Source organism: Herpailurus yagouaroundi, unplaced genomic scaffold (genome assembly GCF_014898765.1).
Source record: "Herpailurus yagouaroundi ecotype Mexico unplaced genomic scaffold, PumYag 196, whole genome shotgun sequence".
In the NCBI taxonomy this organism is placed as follows: domain Eukaryota; kingdom Metazoa; phylum Chordata; class Mammalia; order Carnivora; family Felidae; genus Herpailurus; species Herpailurus yagouaroundi.
Window position 1 is genome coordinate 7,421,525 of NW_024412427.1, and position 21,237 is coordinate 7,442,761.

The following is a 21,237-nucleotide window of genomic DNA, read 5'->3' on the forward strand; positions in this document are numbered from 1 at the left end:
ATTATTCTACTTAAAAATTTGATACACAATGATACTATAAACATGATCATACACCGAAGTGTTTTTTCTTCTGAATTATTTTTTCAGGAGACATTTCCCTGAGAAGAAATACCAGGCATTTCTACGGCTCCTTAGATAATGTCGGAGAGCCCTCAGGGACTCAAACGGGAGAATATAACTGCTGTCCCAAACCGTGCCAGCTTTGGATTCTACCATTTTGCTTCATGGGATCATTTAACTAACGTAAAGCGGTGCCTTATAGCTCTTTCAGTCCGCACATATCTGTCTCCCACAGAAGCATGGGTAAGCTTCCACTGTCCACGCACTCTGCTGCCTCCTTTCCTTCGGCTCCTTCCCCAGCAGGTAGCTCACAAGTTCCAAAGGACGCCTGAAAACTCTTTGCACTTTCTCAAGTGCTGCTACGTCATTTCTGCCATAATACATATTTCCTTTCATCCTAGATGTGAGGTTCTTCTTAAGCTTCTAATTTGCATGTACTGTTATCTTTTCTTTATAACTTCTTGCACACACCAGTAATCAAAGCGTGCGTTTTTTCCATATTTATGGTGAACACACAATTGTCTTCTTTGGGACACAGGCTGACGTTTTCTATTCCTTCATTCACCTAGTTCATCATGACATGCATATGCCATCAGGGACTTTATCATCCGGGAACCCAGGCTTGTCACACAACAATGCAGTCGGGGCAGAACAGAGTTAAAATTCAAGTCTTCAAATCATAAAAATTCAGGAAGAAAACATGACTGAATGTTTATTAACTGACCTAGATACGGGGAAGTGTGTCATAAGCAAGGGAACAACAAAACAAATCATAGAGACAAAGACTCGACTGTGGAAATATTTATAATGTCTGCGCATTTAAAAAACAAATTAAAAAAAGAGTAAAATACCTGGAAAAACCATTTCCAAGAAATACAACAAAGGTTACTGTCTTTATTAAAGGACTCCTAAAAATCACCACAGACACTTATTCTAACAGAGAAACGGCTTAACGATTCGGAAGAAATATAAAGCGGATAATAAATTTTTTTTTAACTGTCTTTTAAGAAATCAAATATTAAGGTACAGCTATTTTTCCCTCCTCCCTCCCTGCCACCAAGGCAATCAGCAAAGCTCTACCAGAAAACAAAACGGCATGATGAAGGCACCACGAGTGGGCATCGTGCAATACTGGACTTCAGGCATAAAAGCAATCTGGCCACATGTCAAGGATGTACAAAATGGCTGCGGCCGTTGGACCCAATAATTTCACTCCTGGAAACCTGTCTCAGGAAATAATCCGGAATGAGATCGGCCACAAGGACGTCCCTGCAGCTCTCCCCCAGCTGCCAAGCTCCCTCACGTAGGCCCACACACGCTGGCTGTCCTGGCTCTCCCGCCCCTCCCACGTGCTGAGATCCTTCTTGCTTTCAGGTCTCACTTCACACACGACTAACCAGGGCGGGGGCCTTCCTTGGTCTCTCAGAGCACCGGGCCCACGCACTGCAATCAGTTACTTGTCTCCCCCCCCCCGGCAGACAAGTACAGGACGTTGCGTCTGCCGTCTGCCTCCACTCCCCCATACCCTGCGAGGGCCTGGTGCAAAGTGGCACACGACGCATGAGCTAAGTGGAAATAAAAAAGAAGAGTGACGTGCTCTGCTCTATCTGATGTCCTGACATTCACCAGTGGGCGTGCAGACAGAGAGCAGGACTTACCGACATGAAGTGGAACCTGAGGACGTTGTCGATCCCTAGTGCTTTCAGCTGGAGGATGACAGGTGCCAAGTTGCTACGCTGCATCTCAGGGACAGTGCATTGAGGCAGCTTGTCAAAGGCTTCCTCTGAGGATAGGAAATCAGAACTGTTTGGGGTCAAATGCCACAGTCAAATGCAATCGTTGTGCCCAAGGCACAGGTTTTCGTCTCTGACAAGAGGCTTTAAGATTCTAGGATCAGATGCCTAGGATGTCACACAACAAAGTTGTTTCGTATTTAGAAAAGACCACTCTATATAAAAATACCTTAGCTGTTTATATCTTTATAAACAATATACCTTTTATTGAAAGAGAGAGAAAGGGGGAGAGGGAGAAAGGGAGAAAGAGAGAGAGAGAGAGAGAGAGAGAGAGAGAGAGAGAGAATGTGTGAACACGAGTTGGGGAGGGGCAGAGGGAGAGAGAGGGACAGAGGATCCGAAGCAGGCTCTGTGCTGACAGCAGAGTCCGATGCGGGGCTCAAACTCACAAACCGTGAGATCATGACCTGTGCCAAAGTTGGACATTTAACTGACTGAGCCACCCAGGAGACCCCCTCCCTCTTTTTTATTTTAGAGAGAGAGAGAGTATCTTTATAAAAGTCTGTCCTTTTACTTTAAGAGCCTTTTTTAATGTGCTTTTTGCCAGTAAAACATTAATCAAAGCAACAAGTACTTGCTGAATCCCTACTGGTGCCCAGGCACCATTACCCTCTGCCTGGGCTGCATCAAGTCTAGAAAGCAAGAACTGTACATATCAGCCAAGAACAATCTCAACGCAAATCACCAAAACGGTAACCACAATGGAGCAAATGACCAAATCTTACAAAGGGCAAAAATCGTCCAAATCTATCTTTTAAAACCAACGGGCCAGGCGTGCGTCACTCTCAGAATCTGATGCTGCCCCAAACAGATCAAGGAATGCTGACATGCCCCATCAGGGACAAAAGGTGACCGACAGGAAAAAGCACCACAAGGTGATGCCAAGATGGGAGGCCACAGGAGAGGGGTAGGGAGGAAGAGGCTTTGGGAGGCCTTTTAATAAAAGCCTGACAAACAGGGTGGAGGAAAAAGAGGGAGGAAGGGATTAAATCACTTCTGTATATATTCAGTAAGCTTCTGGATTATACACAGCATGCTCCACCCACAAATCCCTCTAATCAGTCAACATTTTAACTACGCACACCCTCTTTAACACAAGGCTCCCCCAACCTCCATGCAGATCATAAGGTTTTGGTTAACTAAGGAAAGAAAACAACAAAAGGTATCATGAAGAAACAGCACTATCCCTGAAGAACTTCAAAAATGTTTTCAGAAACAACCAATATTCTGAGGACTGATGGATGCAGATTGCCAAATGCACAGGTCTAGCTGGAAGGTTCAGAATAACAGGCGACAACAGGAAGTTCCAAATGGGATCCTCCCTCTGGGTTTCAAGAGTATTTGGGGACAGCTTTTGGTAGGATAACCACTTTTCCAAGCACACTGCTGGCCAAGGGAGAGCAAAGTTATCAGATACGAGACAACCCTGCTGAGATACCGCTCTCAGGAAGCAGTGCTTCCCAAGAGTTCAAGGACACTCAATTAAATTCCACTGAGGACTCGACTACACAAGGCCCTGGGCCAGGAGCTGCGGGAGCAGCTGTGAGACGCTTCAGTGATATGAAAGGGCTGGCACCGAGACCGGAAACAGTAAACTCCAAGGCTGGGTTCCAGTGAATGGCCCTCCTGAAGGAAAATGGAGGCTCAGGGAAGGAGGAAGCACAGTCATTAGAGGAAGCATCTGAGGTCACTTCATGAGGAAGCTGCCATTTGAGAAAGGATCTAATGGATAAGGGGGATCTGCCGGGCAGAGGAAACAACCCAAGGAAAGGTATCAAAAGTATGAGAAATGGGTGTGGACAAACAGAAGGTATGTCCGGGAAGAGCACGGTTCAGCTTGGATGCAGGGCAGAGCAGGTGTACGTGGGTCGTGGCAGAACATAAGTGAGGGCAAGTTCTGGAGGGCTCTGGGAAACGGTGAAGGGTCTGAGCAGAGAGCACTCTGCTCAGGACTACATTCTGTGAAAGCGCATCTGGAAGCCAGTTAGCCAAAAAAGCCTAGAGGCTGGATGCTAACGCACCCCATTTCTGTCGGGTGAACCCTACCCAACCCCACTCCACTGAAACTGTTCCTGCTAAGGAAGTCAGTGACCTTTCAACCAAATCTACCTGCCTATCTTCAGTCCGCATTCTACGATTTCACTTCTTTGGAGCACAAGATAATGTGGGCCATTTCTTCTTTAAAAATAACAAGAGTTCCTCAAAAAGTTCAACATAGAATTATCATATGACCCCACAATTCCACTCCCAGGTTTATGTCCAAAAGCATTAAAAACAGGTACTCAAAACACACATTTTCATAGCAGCAACTATTCACAAAAGCCAAAAGGCAGAAATAATCAACTGATGAATGGAAAAACAAACTGTGGTATATCCATCCAATGGAATATTATTCAGCCATCAAAAAAGAAGGAAGTGCTGGGGTGCCTGGGTGGCTCAGTCAGTTAAGGGTCCAACTTCAGCTCAGGTCATGATCTCACGGTTTGTAAGTTCAAGCCCCACACTGAGCTGTCAGCTCAGAGCCTGGAGCCTGCTTTGGATTCTTTGTCTCCCTCTCTCTCTGCCCCTCTCCCACTTATGCGCGTGCGCTCTCTCTCCCTCTCTCTCTCTCTCTCTCTCAAAAATAAATAAAAATTAAAAAAAAAGAAGAAGAATGTAGTATGAATACAACAGAGATGAACCCAGAAAACATTTAGCACTCATTATGCTAAATTGAAAGAAGCCAGACACAAAAGGTCAATATCGTATGATCCCTTTTATATGAAATATCCCGCACAGAAAAATCCACTGAGACAGAACAGACTGGTGGTTGCCAGCGGGCAGGGAGGAATGAGAAGAAAGTGCTTGATGGGTATGGAGCGATGGACATATTCGGACATCAGACAGAGTCAGCGGGGCACACTATAAATGTAACAAATCCCACTGAACCGTTCGATTTAAAATGCTTAATTTTGGGGCGCCTGGGTGGCGCAGTAGGTTAAGCGTCCGACTTCAGCCAGGTCGCGATCTCGCGGTCCGTGAGTTCGAGCCCCGCGTCCGGCTCTGGGCTGATGGCTCAGAGCCTGGAGCCTGTTTCCGATTCTGTGTCTCCCTCTCTCTCTGCCCCTCCCCCGTTCATGCTCTGTCTCTCTCTGTCCCAAAAATAAATAAACGTTGAAAAAATAAATAAATAAATAAAATAAAATGCTTAATTTTATGTAACATGAATTCCACCTCAATACATTTATTTTCAAGTATCTTGGAACTTTCTCTTCTCCTAACTTTCCAGATCCTTTCAGGCTCAGTGCTCTCCTCTCCAACCTTTCCTTCGTGCCTTCAGTGGTGGAAGACCCCTCCACTCTGGCCTCAGGCTCCGCCTCCCCACGTCCCATGAACACTCCTTACTCGCTTCCTCCACACCAAGTACCTGCACCTTCCATTCCCTCTGCCTGGTGCTTATCCCTTCACCTGGATAACCACTGGGCAGCCAGTGAGATCAGGTGCAAATACTCAGTCGTGAAGCCCTCCCCAGCGGGATGACTCCCTGCTCTCTGCTTCCAAGGCTCATCCCGTTACGGCAGCCCTATCACACCGCGACGTGCCAATCTGTGTCGGGGGCTGCCTCTGCCCCCTGGCTGTCCGCCACGTGCCCGCAGCCCACGCCTCGCCTAGGCCTGGATCTCCAAACCCTGGCACGATGGCTGGCATACAGCAGGCCCCCCGTAAACATTCGCTACAAGAAAGCATAACGTCAAGGACTGAACACGGGGGATGGTTACCAGAAGGAAAGAAGAGACAAACGACAAAAGCCCTGATCTGGGAAATGAGTGCAGATGGATACTGGACACAGGAGAGAATCGAAAATGGTGTGAAAATTAGGTCTGGACAACTGGGAGAAACCTTGGTGTCATCGCCCACAAAAAGGCAGCACAGAGAGAGAAAGCAGCCGTAGAGATATCACCGCCGAAGGCAAGGCTGTCTTCAAGCTGGAGAGCAAGTTCCGTGAGGGCTGCGACAGTCTTTATCCTAATTTTATTTTGCTCCCTCAGAGTCTAGCCTGGTGACTGGAGTGGAACAACTACCCGTTTCCATCAGTGGTCTCAGGACAGAGCTTGCCGTTTTTGCTCTGCAAAGACGCTCTGAACCAGAGGTAAAGATGGAACCCAGTGTGAGGCCTCACAGGAATCAGGGATGCCGGAACAAGAAAGCAGCACATTAAGCTGAGGGAAAAGGTAAGAAAGACAGGACCCGAGACATGAGGCCCAGGCCGCAAGGTCACACGGCCACAGGCAGGCCTACACCCAGACGTGAGGGTGGAACGGGGACAGCAAATAACTGCTGACTCATGGGCTCACTCTGGCCGATGGGAGCAGTAGCAAAAATGTGCTAAGTTTAGAGTCAAGCAAGCAGCAGGGGCCGAGGGCAGAGGGCCTTGTGAGGGGGGTCTGGATTTTATGCGAAGTTCTGCCCATTAGGGAAAACGCGTGATCTTCTCCAGTGCTCAGGCTTCACTATGAGAAAGTCAAAAACCCTTAAGGAAAGCCACACTAACCTGTATAAAGGCGGTAACATTTTCCCGAACGGCTGCGGCCGCCACGTCCTGCGCGCTGGTTGGCTGATGCCTGGGACACTGGGACCACCACCAAGCACTCGATGGCTGTCCTGGGATTGTAGGCTCGGAGTTTCACGAAGCCACAGTCGATCACATACACAATCCCGCTGATTGTAATGGAGGTTTCAGCCACATTGGTGGCTACGATCACCTGGGTCCCCACAGGAAGAAGAGTAAAAAAGAGCTGCTTAGATCTTTTCACTGTTAAGAAACTACTCAAAATCCTACAAGATTTGCTAAAGATATTTCCAACAGTGTAGAATCTGTATGAGGCAGTTTAATAGACTGGAAAGGACATGAGTTTTAGGGTCAGCCCTGTATAAAGCCCTGGGCTTGAAATCTGCCTAAGGTGTGACTTTGGACAAGTTACTTAACCTCCTGCACAGCCCCTCACCTCTGTAATATCCACCCCTCCTGGGCTGTGGAGGGGAACAAGTGTGAACTATATACATAAAGTACTTACAGCCTGGCGCTCGGCCCATAACAAACACTCAACGAATGTTAGTTTTTGCCTTTTGCACAACTGAAGGAAATGACCACCTCGTACATCCCTATTCATTTATTTGCTCGCATTCGAACCATTTCTGAGAATCTGTCTGTGCTTTGCAGGTACTGCTCAAGGTGCCAGGGATGTACGGGGAACAAGAAAGTCAGGGCCCCTGTTCTCCCAGAGTCTGCATCCTCGTGTGAGAGTCTGGGTGAAGAAGCAGTGAGCATGAACAAGCAGACAACCTCAGAGAGTGACAAATACTATGAAGAAAATGCAACAGAGTAATAACACAACATTACCGGGTGCAGTGCTCATTATGTGTTAAATAAGAATGATGTGGTACGCTACCGTGGATGGCCAAGGAAAGTCTCTCTAGAAGATTTTGGGCTGAGGCCTGAGTAACGAGAAACAGTCAACCTGCTAGAGACGCAGACAGAAGAAACAGTTCGAAGCGGAAACAGGGAGGCCAGAATCCAGGGGAAGTACAAGAGGAGGCTGAGGACAGCCAGGACCAGATCGCGTACAGTCTCTGGGCCACCAGGAGGGCTGGCATTTTATTCTAAGTGCACCAGGCACTGCCCCTGGAAGATGTGAAGCAGCAAGGAGCATGCAAAACAGCACTCAGAACCTTTCAAAGGCACTTCTCCATCTATCATTTTGTAAAAATACACATTTACTAGCTTATACTAGAGACCCACCTATCCAAACTTGTTATTTATGCTTCGCAGCTGAGAAAACTGGGCCTTGAGGTTGAGAAACCCATCCAGGCTCCGAGTAGCTCAGGCACAGAGTCCAGGTCTCCTGACTGGTTGGCCACAGTCCACGGACTCGCAGGCTTGAGGTGCTCCACCCCAACGACCAGGAGGCTGGGCAACTTCTCCCAAGTGATCAGAATCGGGAGTGGATCCTCATACCGGCCCTCACCCACCGTGTTCTCTACCATCCGCTTGCTGATAAACAGCTACAACAAGCCAGCTTCAGGCCAGGTCTGGGCCTTCCTCGTCCTCTGGGAAGGAAAGCTGAGCCAGGTGCAGGGGACAACGAGCGGGACACAGGCTGGCCGCCTGCTCATTCCTTCCAACTCATGTTTCTCACCACACCCTTCCCCACCCCAATTTCCAGGCTAAATATTTTTAAAACCACACTTTGAATTAACTGATCCAAACTTGGCTCCATAGGCTAACTGCTGATGCCTAAAACAAACGGTTTAGAAACCATTTGTAGTAACTCATCTACACAATTCACTAAGACACTCACGTCAGGCAAGCCAGTTTCGTGCCATAGGGAACAATATTAAGCAGACAGAAAAGAGGCAGAGAGGAGTCACTTGTTCTGATCATTGCTGTCACAGTGATCCTTCTGTGGGGCAGCTTTAGAGATTTCTGAACACCGTATTCATTGTGATTTATTGTGTGCGTTTAGATCTACTGCACAGAAACCCGGACCTAAAAGTCTTACCAAGTTTCACTTCCATTAAAAAACAAGCAAACAAACCAACAAAAAACCTTCCCAGCCATCACAGATGGCTGCCAAGGCCCTGGTCAGCGGGTTAGTCTCACCTTTCTGACGCTGCGTGACACCCTTTCAAACACTTTCATTTGCTCAAAGGAAGGCAGTCCTGCGTACATGGGCAGGACCCGGAGGTGTCTCTTCATCCCAGTTCGCCCTAGAGCCCGAGCCTGCTCGATTAGCATAGACACGACCGTTTCCACCTCTTCCTAAAAACATCGAACCAGGAACCAAAGAACCCGAGATCAGTTTGAAGCATGTCATTTTTGAAAGAAAATGTTAATTCAGGACCAGAATTGTAACTGTGGTAGGATTCACGATTCCCAGGGCGAGCACACTCTGCTCTGGGGCGGTTTTTAATCAAATGCTACTGAACAGTGGTGCCTATGGGGTGAAAATTTGCAACTGTCAGGTTCATTACTGACATCTATGCTATCTGCAGTGAATACAAGAGCTCCCAATCAACAAAAACAATGACTATTTTACTCGGCTTTCACGTACTGTGGTAAACAAAGCACGTCCTACATGTGGACAAGCTGTGACACATAAAATCACTACAGGCTTTCTCCAGAAAGGACTACCGTACTGTGGAAAGTGTTCGACAGTGGAAAAGACGACGGCTGGAGGGTGGTTCTGAACAGTGCTCCAACCCTGAGTGAGCAGTGGGGCTTGTTCAGGTGATTTTCCAGGGATGTGTCCGCTCACCACCCCAGGAGGGGTGGTGTCGCCGGGAAAGAGGCATACAGCAGCCAACGCACTTGCACAAAGGGTCCCTAACACAGCATTTCACCACGGTTAGCACAACAGCCCGCTGACTGCCTCGTTTACTTTGGAACCAAGTAATAAATTTAAAATACGCTGAACCCTCTGCAGATAGAACAGGCGGGAGCTAATGATTCCCTGACAATCCAGTCGGTAGATGAATGACATCAATCCAAACAATTTTATATGCAATTAATTAATCACAAGATACAATAAAATCTGAAATGAATAGTTAAGTAAAGGAACACGCCCCTGTGTTAATTTTGGTGTTGCCTTAACATGTCTGTTTGTCAGAGAAAATTCCAGTGGAATTACCTGGCCAGTAAGAAATGCTAGTATGTCTCCATCTCCCTCTGTCTGGTGAATTTTCATCACAGTCTCTACAGTTGATTTGATATAATCTGGAACAGGACTGAAAAGACGTAGGAGATGAATTCATCACTAGGACATGCTCATCAGTTATAGATTAATTAGCCTCATAATCCAGCAGCAAAGCCTCATGAAAGTTAGTTTGGGCCTGCCTGGCAGGTGAACAGTATGTGAATAAATAAAATAGTCATTCACTTTTTTCCTTTTTTTTTTTTTTAAAGGCAGCATTCAAAAGTAATCCATAGGGGCGCCTGGGTGGCTCGTCAGGTAAAGCGTCCAACTCTCATTATTTCAGCTCAGGTCATGATCTCACGGTTCCTAAAATCCAGCCCCGTGTCGGCTCTGTGCTGACAGTGTGGTGCCTGCTTGGGATTCTCTCTCCCTCCCTCCCTCCCTCCCTCCCTCTCTCTCTCTCTCTCTCCGCCCCCCGCCCCACACACGCATGCTTTCACTCTCTCAAAATAAACATTAAAAAAAAGTAACCCATAATTACATGTATACCATGATTCTTAGCTTTACCTACAAAGATATAAAAACTCATGCAAATAAATGTGCTATCTTTAGCATGCAAAGATGGCTGGTCAGTGAAAACTGAGGGCTATGGTTCCAGTGCTAAATTCCACACTCTTTCTATTTTCCCTCCTGATCACTGGCAGCAAGTCTGAGTGGGGTACTCGAAGCTAATGGATGCGCTGTCCGGCGAGAACAACTCAGAAGTCAGACTCCCAGCTCTGGCCTTATCAACCACTGCGCCAGGCTCCTGGTGTTCGTCTGTGCAGTGACTAGGTGTAGGAATTAGGATAGACCCTTCCCATCCAAGGGGGCTCCTCCCAACCATGTCAGCCAGGCCTTCTTGCAAAGATGAAGAGAGCGAAGAAGCAAATGATTCAAATCATTACTGCTGCTCTCGCAGACAGGCAGCCTGGGAAACCCCCGTTCTGAAGACCACCAGGCCTCCTCCCTGTAATCTCGTTACCCCTTGGCTCTTTCCCACTGAGACCGCGACCACAGACGCCCAGAAATCTGCCCACCGGTGTCAAGAGTTCAAACGCATCGAGCAGTGACACCGAGCAGGGCTCCAGAACATCCTGCCAGTGATAGGAGACACGAAACATGCCCCTCTCCCCAGCCTGGCATACTGCCCTTGGGGCTGGGAGCGGATGCAATTGCTTCTCGTTCCACAACACAGGCCAGGTCTGCTGACGACCATCATTAAAAAGGCAAGGGTCATCAAACCTTTGTAGATAAAAGATGTCCACTGGAAATGTTCGCCCTTCTACTGTAAGGATCACGCACGTATCCCTCGTTGGGTCGCTGGTCTCATTTTGATTAAAGAAATCCCGGAATTTCTATTAAAACAACAAAACAAAACAAAACAAAACAAAACTTAATTTCTCTAAAAAAAATAATAATTCACAGTAACTCACAGAAAGAAAGAAAATAATATAAAACTGGAAGAGCAGGGGCTGGGTAGAAGAGACTGGATATATATTACATGGCCTATGGGTTATAAAATAACTACTAAAAATTGTGTTTTTATTACTGCAATTTTGAGGAATGACATTTCAATGACGGACTGACTCTACTAAGGTTTGATAAAAAATAATGGAGATTTCAAAACTATTCACTAATGGATCTGGGTCAACATGTAGCTATATTACTTATCTTATTTTTACCCTGTGTATTTTATTTAACAGAAAACTGGGTCAAAAGGTGTGATGCAAATTAAACACAGATTAAGTCAGGCCAATCTGGAAAGCACATATGTGATCACACAGGTTATCAATTAATAGAGGAAACTTACACTTCCATGAACACCAGGTATGGTCCTGGCACCATGGTTACGGATACCTATTTACGATAACCTTCTTAGACTTTAAGCAGGGACGGTGTCTCCTCCGTCTTTCCATGCCCTGTGGGAGCGGGCACAACACTGTGTATGGGGGTCATGCGCTACACACCTGAGCCCTCCCACAGCACCCAGCGGACAGAAGTAGCTCCTGGCAGTTTCTCCGGGAAAGGCGGCTATGTCCTCTTTGGGGGCACTTGACCACTAGACTGGCAGTCTATAGGGAGGCCTGGCCCGAGAGCTCTGGCCAAAGATGCAGCAGGGAGGCACCACTGAAGATCCCCTCTCGGAGAACACGACCCAAGATACACAGAGAAGCTGGCAGGGGAGCGAGTGCCAGACAGGAAGTGGCTGTGCCGACGGCAGAGGAACACGGAAGCCCTGCTGGGTGGAGTGTGTCATCTGATTCCCGCCGGTGATATCCCAGTCCCCCCGAGGCCTGGCTGGGCATCCCTTTCTATTATCCTGGGAGGTCTGCCTACGTGATCACAGGTCCTGCCTCCTTTACTTCCCCGCCTATCTTTGCCAACCATGCCGCGGCCCGCTCCTGGTGCCCGGGAGCCGGGGGCGCAAGGAGGACGGCATCGAGTACTGAGTGAATGGACGTGGAGGAATACTTCTTCTACAGTCGACCGGATTGAACTACAGAAAATGGGATGCTATACGCTGACCTCAAAGTTGTGTCTGAGAAGAGTCGGCACAGACATACAAGTGCCTCATGCCAGCAAAGGACCATGCTTTGCTATGAAGAACCACAGGGCACCATTCTTTGCTTCCCTTTTGGATAAATTCCCTTCAAGGGACTTCAGCCCTCCTGTGTCCGTTGATGTGCATGTAGCACAGGCAGGCTGCAAGCGACGCCCAAACAACCGAGCAGGGACGGCTCCTCCACACTAGAAAGACTGAATACTCCAGGGGACGGGCGCGCAGAGAACCAGTCACAACACAAAGCGAGGCAGAGTGACTACGTGACCAGAACAAAGCTGCCAGTGACTGGGAGAGGACGAAAGGTCAACGCTGAGTGGCTTTCAGGGAAGGCTTCAGAGAGGCAGCAGCACCCCTGGCTGAGCCTGAACGGATGAGGAAGATGATCACTGGCTGCGAAGGAGATCAGACGCCCCCCCGCCCCCAGGATGAGAGCAGAGTGCAGACTAAGACATAAAGCGGCCCCCGACAGAGGAGAGGGCCCGAAGTCTAGGGCAGGCCAGCCCTGTTCGGAACTAGTCCTCTTGTCTACAAAAGAGACAAACTGCTATCTCCCCTGCAAGGCCACCACACAGGCCACATAAAGCGTACGTGACTACAGTCCACAGGTCTGGCCTAAAGTATGCATCATCAGTAAGCGATCGTATTACCGCTCTGAAAGGGCCAACGTCAGGCCGCACGGGCACTTCACCTGACGCACAAGGCGAGAGCGGTGAGGACAGGCGTGACGTCGTCAGACCTGCCTTCTGGATGCCTGGCTCCGGTGGCCATTGTGAAGGCGGGCAGGGGCAAGAAGAGGTTGGAGGCCAGCCGACTAATTCAGGAAGCTATCGGAAGAGCTCAGAGGAGAGAATGAGGTGTACGCTGGGCAGGGGCCGGGTGAAAGCGAAGCATATGCCAGAGGTAAGACTGACGGGGCCCGGCAGCCGGGGAGTGGAGAGAACGGAATTACTTCTTGGTCAGGGATAACACTCCCTGAAGCAATGCAAGTCTTGAGCCTGAACAACTACGATGAGAGAGGACCACAGAGAAGCCAACAGTCACGGGGCTGTGAGTTCAGGTGGCCGGTGACCAGCCAGCCGCGAACAACTCAGCGGGAGCACAGGAACGTGGTCGAGACGGCCACAAGCACAAAGCGTAGGCTGAACCAGAGGCCGCGGAGGCGGGCAGCCCTGAGGAGGAACAGCAGCCGGCAAAGAAGTCTGAGGGGAAGCCGCAGGGAGGCAGGAGAGAGGGGAGGCGGCAGGGATCCGGAAGTAGCAGACTGAGAAGGAAGATTTTAAGAAGGGCTTGGTGGGGGCGCCTGGGTGGTTCAGTGGGTCAAGCGGCTGACTCCTGACTTCGGCTCGGGTCAAGGCCTCACGGTTTGGGAGTTCAAGCCCCACGTCGGGCTCTGAGCTGATGGCTCTGCGCAGACAGTGAGGTGCCTGTTTGGGATTCTCTCTCTCCCACTCTCTCGGCCCCTCCCCTGCTCGTGCTCTCTCTCAAAATAAATCAATAAACATTAGGAAAAAAAAGGGGGGGGGGGGGCCTGGTGAAGAGAACCGAATGTTACCGAAAAGGCAAGCAGAACAAGGAGGATGGCTACACCTCATTCCGAACATGTGGTGCCGAAGAGAACGGACAGGGACTTGCTCTTTCAGGAAGTGAAACTCAGCGTTACTGAGGAGGCACAAGATTTTTAGCCTCAGGATAATTACCTTTCATCTTCATCTGGAAACGTAAAACACATACTACATAGAGTTACGGGCTAGAGAGCAAATAAATACAGCGTGAGGCCGAATGAAGGAGCGGCGAGAGCGAGGAGGTGAGGAAGGAGCTCCAGGAAAAGGAGCGTGTGAGTCAGGTCTTAAAGAGGTGGGCTTGGACCAACACAGACACATGGCCCAGAACATCAAATGACAAAAAGAGGACGGTCTCTGGAACAGAGTGTAAATGACGAGGACATCTGCTGGGCTGTCTTCCCAGCTCACCACTTTCCCCTCCCCGACAGCTGCCCAGACCTGACCCACAGAAGTGGGCTCCCAGCGGCCATGTCTACACCACACGCCCACAGCCCTTGGTCAGTGCAGATTGGTCCCGAGGGGGTACCTGACCCCAGCTGACCCTCAGTTCCTTCTCTAGGAATCTGGAAAGACAAATCAGTCTTCTGCAAGCAGCTGGACCAGTGACAAAAAACCTCGGCATTGTCAGCAACCAGATTTCCTGCCATGTGGATGGAAGCACGTAAAAGAAAAACAATAGCCTGTGATACGATGGTCAATTAATACTTCCTAATTATACCTGGTCATGTTCTGGAATTGCTCGCACAATTAAGCTTCCATTAACAAAGCAGCTAACCCAATCAAGGCCACGATCCGATGGGCCCTGCCTCTGCCCCCCCAGGCCGCGGTCACCGGCGTCTTCACTGCCAGGCTAGGTGTCCCCAGGCCCTGAAACCAGAGCAGATGGCATCTACCCCTCCAGACAGCGGGGCCTGGAATTAGTCCGTCGCCCACAGAGCCAGGAGCTGAGAAGCCAGGGGCGAGGGTCTGGCACGCCTGGGCCTCCAGGGCAAATGCTGCTGTAGCCACATCCTGCCACCTCGACCCTCACTCTCCCCACTCCCTCACTCCAGTACACTGATTTCCCTCACCCTCTTCCTCTCACGTAGGGACTCCCACCCCGCGCCCCACACGCACCCACTCCCACCCTCCGACGCCCTCAGTCACACAGGACTGACTCCTGCCCACGAGATCCCTGCTCACACACACACAGGCTCCTCCCCCTGGCAGGGGAGAAGCTGAGCAAGGGTGGGTGAAGGAGCGAAGGCCCAGCATGCCTTGCATCATAAAGCACCCCCAGGCCGCGCCAAGCTTCCTACACTCCACTCTCCCACTTAAAAAACCTACTTCCAGAAAGTCCACCTATATCAACTACTATATAGGCAGAATGGAAAGAAGCCGTTTTTTTTTTTTAAGTCTCTGGGCCACACCAAAAGACAAGGAAGGGATACTGGAAGCAATAAATTTCCACAACAATTCTAAGAAAACACTGGGACGTCATCATTTTCAAACACAATAAAAAGTGTTGGCAATCATTCTTAAAAGAGACGGGGAGACGAAGGTAAGAGGTCAAACAGAAGCAGATGCTCTGTGCAACGTGGGCACGGAGACAATGACGGGAGGCGAGGTGGGGCAGAGCCCTCTAACCCGTGTGCTGGCAGGTGCCATAGGCCATGGGGTGAGAAGTAATTCAAGAGGGCAACAAAGAGCTTTGACCCAAAGGTTATCAAGAGCCAACTAAAGACAAGAGACGGCCTTGAGAAGGTCCGAGAAATCAGCCAGGCTACACACGCAGACACCCCTCTTAGACACACTGAGTTTTTTCTCTCTCCAAGTTTCTCTGAATCCCTGAAGCCACAGGGAGGCCAGGAGCCAGGGGCCAGGCCCTTTTCACATCTCAGCCGGATGGAAGAACTGGCCTGCTGACTGGTATCTCTCTCCACATCTACTCCTGCCTCTTCTACAGGGCACCCAGAGTGATCTTTCTAGAACTTAAATGTGATCAAGGCACTGCCCCTCCTCACACTATCCCAGGGCTCCCAACCAGGTGTGGGGTGGATCCTTCCTCCTCTGCTTGGCCTATAAGACCTTCCATCATCTGACCCCTCCCAACCTCTCCATTTTAATTCCCAGGGCTTCCCATTCTGTCAAAATTCCCTAAACCTAAAAGCATCTACTCTGTGCCAGACACTGTTTCAGGTGAAAGGGATAAAATACTAAGACATTCCAAGTCCCAATCTTCGCGGAACTTTTATTTCACTGACGGGAGACACGCAATAAACGAACACTTGGCTACGCATACAATGCTGGGTACTAACAAATGCTAAACGGAAGAACTGAGCAGAGTACGATAATGGAGAGCAGCAAGGCGCGGTTTCAGTCAGGGCAGTGAGAAAAGGCCTCTCAGAGAGACTAATACACGGTCAAACCCGGGATGAAGTGAGGGAGCCACGAGAACGTGTGGGAGCACCGTCTAGAGAGAGGGTCCCGCCAGAGTAAAAGCATACTTGGGTTTTTCTGAGGAACAGCAAGATGAGGCCGGGTGTGAGGTGCACAGGAGAGACTGTGGACGGAGAGGAAGTCAAAGAGGTGACAAGAGAGGGGACTGGGGGCAGATCGTACCCCATAGGCCCTGGAGGCAAGGGAAGACTCCCACCTCCACTTGCCTCACAGCCCCCTGGACACATGGCATCATGCGCCCATGGTTCTATGCTTGCTTAGAAAGTCCTTCCCCACCCCTGCCCATCTGGCAAACTTCTGCGCATCTTTTGAACCCAAATGGGATGTCTGACTTCTGTGAAAGCTTCTGGACGTCCTCCAGCCAGCTAGACTTAAGCAGCCCTCGCTTTAGCCGTCTCAGCACCTTGACATACTGATCTGTAAACATCTATTTATGTGTCAGCTTCCCAAGAAGTTCAGGGAGGGTATCGATCACCCGTAGTCAGCACTGTGCTTAGCACAGTATATTAGTATATACTTATACTTACTTTATTAGTATATATTTATACTTATATTTATTTACATATTTACATACAGGAAGTGATCAAAATTATCTAAGTTGAACTGCTGTTAGAACTAAAATATTACTTGGTAAGAGAGAAAAATAATGTAAGCTGAGCTGTCAAAGCAATAACATGGAAATTATTATACATACAGGGAAAACTTCAACTGCACGTGCAAAAAAAATCTAAACGTAAGTGCCGCAGTCATAAATAAATCCAAGAAATATAACCTCATACCGAGAAAAGTAACAAAGAAACTGCCTGCGTGGGGAGAAACACAGTATGTAGAGAAACAAGACAAGTAGGTAATTATGAACTCACTTGATTACAGGCTAATTTCCACCCACAAGCTAAAAAGGAGTATCCTCTGATCAAACGGAATCTAGGACATCGGATGGCCCCACAGGGAAGGTAGGCCATTCCACCAGAGATCAGCTCTCGTTATAGGTAACTTCCCATGGACACGTCCAACAATCCCAGGGCTTACAGGGGACAGCGGGGGCTGGGGGAAATGCTTGTACCTCTGCATCCAGAGTGGCTGAAGCCACAATCAATCGAAGATCCCCTCGCTTTCTCTGAATCTAAAAAAGAAGGCATTAAGAAACAATGACACAGTGCAATACTCTGGTCCCTGAAATTTACTTCAGAATAATTCAGTGCGTCTATTTTTGGGGGGCCTGGGGCGAGCTTACAGTTATAAGCTGGTGTTAGAGTGACAGGTAAAAAGGTGGCTCAACATACTATGCTAACTGTGTAAGTAGTAAAATTTTCCAAAATAAAAAGCTAAAAAAAAAGTCTATAGAAAGCATAAAGGAGCTTTAAGAACTGAATTTGAATTTACCAAAGGTAAAACCATTTTTTCCTGATACTTGGGTCTCTGGATAGCCAGACAGTATACACAGTTAAAGCATAAAAAAGTTCATTAAAAGCAAACAAATAAACATTAACACCAAGACAGAAATATGGACAAAAGATCTTAAGGTATTCAGAGAAAGAAACGGTCAACAGGCAGAGAAGTAACGATCATATAAACTGCAGCAAAAATATACAGTAACAATGACATTTCTTTCATCTACCACATTGGCAAAAATCTATTTATAAAGGCTAATTACTCAGGATTGGCAAAGATGCAGTGACATAAGCCTCTTATTATACTGTTCCCAAGAGGATACAAGCAGGTGGGATAATCCCTCCTAAGTATCAGAAGTATAAATCTCTGGCCAAAGAATAAAAATAACAAAAATAACAGGAACAATGGCAACTAACAGAACTAACGTAAACTAAGTCACGCGCTATTCCAGGGTCCCTGCGTACAGCCGTGTGGCCTATGTGCTGCACAAAGATGCCTGGCTGAGGCGGCTAGGGGCATCTGAAGTCCAGACCACCCTCCCCTCACCTAACTGTGGACAGACTCTTAGTGTGGGCATCTTTTTCTAATTTGCACAAAGGTGGGACCTCACAGTCTATTTGTGACTCCGTGCCGGGTACCGTCCTACGAATTGTACACGATCTTACTTGAGCCTCACAATAAATTATGATACAGAGCAGCTCTGTCCCAGAGAGCTCTCTCCAGTGACAGAGAGGTTCCGTCCAGTGCAGTAGCCCCTGGCCACGCATGCTTATAGAGCTCTTGAAATTTAGTCAATGTGACAGAGGAACTGCGTTTAAATTTTTAATTCTACCTTCACTAATTTAAATCCGACTAGCCACGGGTGGCTAGTGGCCATATGGGAAAGTGTACTAGCACAGATGGAGACTTCTACTATCCCTATTTGAGAGATACGTAAACCCAGCAGAGTCAGAATCTGAACCCAGGCGGTCTGACCCAGAGTCCATGCTTTTAATCACCCTGTTCTATCACCTACCTCTCTCTAGACTCCTGCGATTAGGACTGCGTCCAAAGAAAACAATCAGAAAGTACGGGGAAGGGAGGCGAGGTAAAACTGAAACAAGACTGGCAATGAGTTGTAATAGGTGAATCCGGATGATGGGCACAGAGGGGTCATTAAGCCCCTCTCTTTACTCCGTGGTATACCTGAAACCTGCTACAATAAAAAGTTAAAAAAAGAAAAGAAACAAATGCAACAGATTTCATTACAAAGGTGCTCACTGCAGTATTATTGAAAAGACTTCAAATCTGGAAGCCATTCAAATGCCTAACAGTAAGGCAAGAGAGAGACATGTGATTATATAGCCATTATTAAAAATAATGTCTTCGGGGACTATTTAATGACACAGAGAAACGATCTCGATATAATATTAAGAGAGATGTGCGAGATACAAGTTAGCACATACAATCCAATGCCTCTTATTGCCAACACAGATTCAGGTACACACACAGATACACACAAGAATAGAAAGAACCGTATCAACATTCTACCAGTAATTTTCTCTGAGTGAGCAGAAGTATGGATCATTTGAATGTCTTTCCTTCATATTTTACTGGATTTCCCAAATTGCTACAATTACTTTCCTAACCAAGCAATAAAACAAAACAGAAACAGGAAAACAAAAGTCTGGCGGCGAAATCACACCTTTTTCAGCAAGCCAATGGCAATGTCTGTGTACAAGGTCCTCTCGTGGGCTTCATCCAGCATGATGGCACTAAGGATCAAAGGGAAGACCTCAGTGAGCATCAAACAAACCACCTGCATAATCCCACCCAGACCATCAAAGGGACTTCTGGGTATCTAGTCCCCATGCAATCACCTTGTATCGAAAGGAGAGCTAAGTAACTCGTCTTTGTCAAGGAGCCGACTATTCAGCTAACAAGAATGGTGACACTGACATATCTTGGTGAAGAACGGTGCATATTTTTTTTGCTATCTTTAAAGAGTGGTATAACCCACACTGGATTCTCATAGGACCTAATACCTGACTTTTAAATCACAATATAACACATAACCCCACAAAGCACATAGAATTAAGAGCAAGGCCCCACGACCCGAAGACTGTTAGGCTGCAGATAACAGCACAGACATGTGAGCACAGATGGGTCACATGTATACACGGGTGTCAAATGCGACATCCTTTCCCAACATACCCCAGAGCCTGTGTAGGACAACGTTGGTACGTTAATGAGTAATGGACAAAGACACACAGAGTGTAAGTAATTATTTGGACTCTGCATATAATATCCAACCAACATCGCCCATTTCTGTGCTGGCATCCACAGTCACCATCAAGCCGGGGATATAACAGTGGCCAAGATAAGTATGACGAGTCAACAGATTATTCAAATAATGACAGGGCTTTTAAAGTGCCCATTTTTTACTGTCAGTAAACTCTGAGAAAGCGTCAAAGGTCAAAACAGCCCAGGTAAGGAGGGAAAGCTTTGGGCCAACTGAAGGCAGTTGCAAATCCCAGCTATTGACACAACTGCTTCTCAATCTCCTTGTGTGCCTTTCAAACTTCAGGGAAGTTATCATAGGAAAAAACACATTTACCTATATTTTGTTAACAACGGATCAACCATCATTTCCCTGACCAACATTCCATCAGTCAGAAACTAAAAAACAGAGACACAAAGTTTTAGAAATAATTCATTTACGCTGTACGTTCATGATTTTTTTTCAAAGCTCAAGTGTAACCAAATGCATACAGCCTCTTTGCCAGTATGCGTACAAGGTAATTCCCACAGAGGACTGAGGAAATGCCCCGACATTTTTGTTATCAAGCCATGGAACTGTTCACAAACAAGACTTCAATCACGGGGTCCGCGGCTGGGGCCTGCAAATCTTCCAGCAGAATCCCACCCGCATTTACTATCTGACATCGGCTCAACCCCGCTTCCTCCGGGCCTGCACTCCCGGTACTGTGGATGAATGGCCGTGAAGACAAACCCTGTATGCGCAAAGAAAGGCCATGAATCTGAGGCCGTTGTTCTTAAGATGTTCCAGGGGCCCCTGGGTGGCTCAGTCGGTGAGCGTCCGACTTCGGCTCAGGTCATGATCTCACGGTTCCTGAGTTTAAGCCCCACGTCGGGCTCTGTGCGGACAGCTCGGAGCCCGGAGCCGGCTTCGGACTCTGTGTCTCCCTCTCTCTCTCTGTCCCTCCCCAGCTTGCACTCTGTCTCTCCCTCTCTCAAAAATAAATAAACATTAAAAAATTTTTTTAAAAAATGTTCCAACTCAGACTTGCAGCTCTGAGGTTGCTAACTTGGGCTTCGCCTGCTATTATCTGAGGGAGGCTGGATAGGGCGGTGGTTAAGAAAGGCTGTGGTGTCCGTGGGCTGGGAGCCCGGATCCTCTTTCCGCCTCTCACGAGCTGTGTGAACCTTGGGCAAGTCACCTACCCTCTCTGAGCCTGATTCCTCATTTGTAAAACGGAGATAATAAAGGGATGTACCTCGGAGGGTTACTGTGGTATAACTAAGAGAGACAGTACACGTAAAGTGTTCAGCACGGGACCTGGCACACAGTGTTCAAGAATATCAGCTATTATTATTTAGGATTAACGAATGTTTATAAAATGCTTCAAAAACATGCAGTAGTAACTACGTTATTAATGTCGTCTAAAACAGCTCAGTACTTTAACCAGGCTAACCATCTCCCTCGCATGCTG

The 21,237-nt window shown here is 47.9% G+C and overlaps 1 protein-coding gene across 4 annotated transcripts in view; it reads right to left on the minus strand.

Moving 5' to 3' along the window:
* The window catches only part of DHX35 (DEAH-box helicase 35), a 66,817-nt gene that overhangs the window by 21,695 nt on the left and 23,885 nt on the right, over positions 1-21,237 (minus strand). For 2 of the 4 annotated variants that reach the window (XM_040447060.1, XM_040447062.1), the window contains 8 exons: positions 20,121-20,182; positions 19,209-19,278; positions 17,196-17,255; positions 10,811-10,923; positions 9,521-9,617; positions 8,494-8,652; positions 6,385-6,595; positions 1,719-1,843 (listed from right to left, as the gene is read on the minus strand). In XM_040447060.1, the coding sequence (XP_040302994.1) occupies positions 1,719-1,843; positions 6,385-6,595; positions 8,494-8,652; positions 9,521-9,617; positions 10,811-10,923; positions 17,196-17,255; positions 19,209-19,278; positions 20,121-20,182 (897 nt within the window). The remainder of the gene's footprint in view (positions 1-1,718; positions 1,844-6,384; positions 6,596-8,493; positions 8,653-9,520; positions 9,618-10,810; positions 10,924-17,195; positions 17,256-19,208; positions 19,279-20,120; positions 20,183-21,237) is intronic. The other 2 variants (XM_040447061.1, XM_040447063.1) reach the window with 2 other exon arrangements.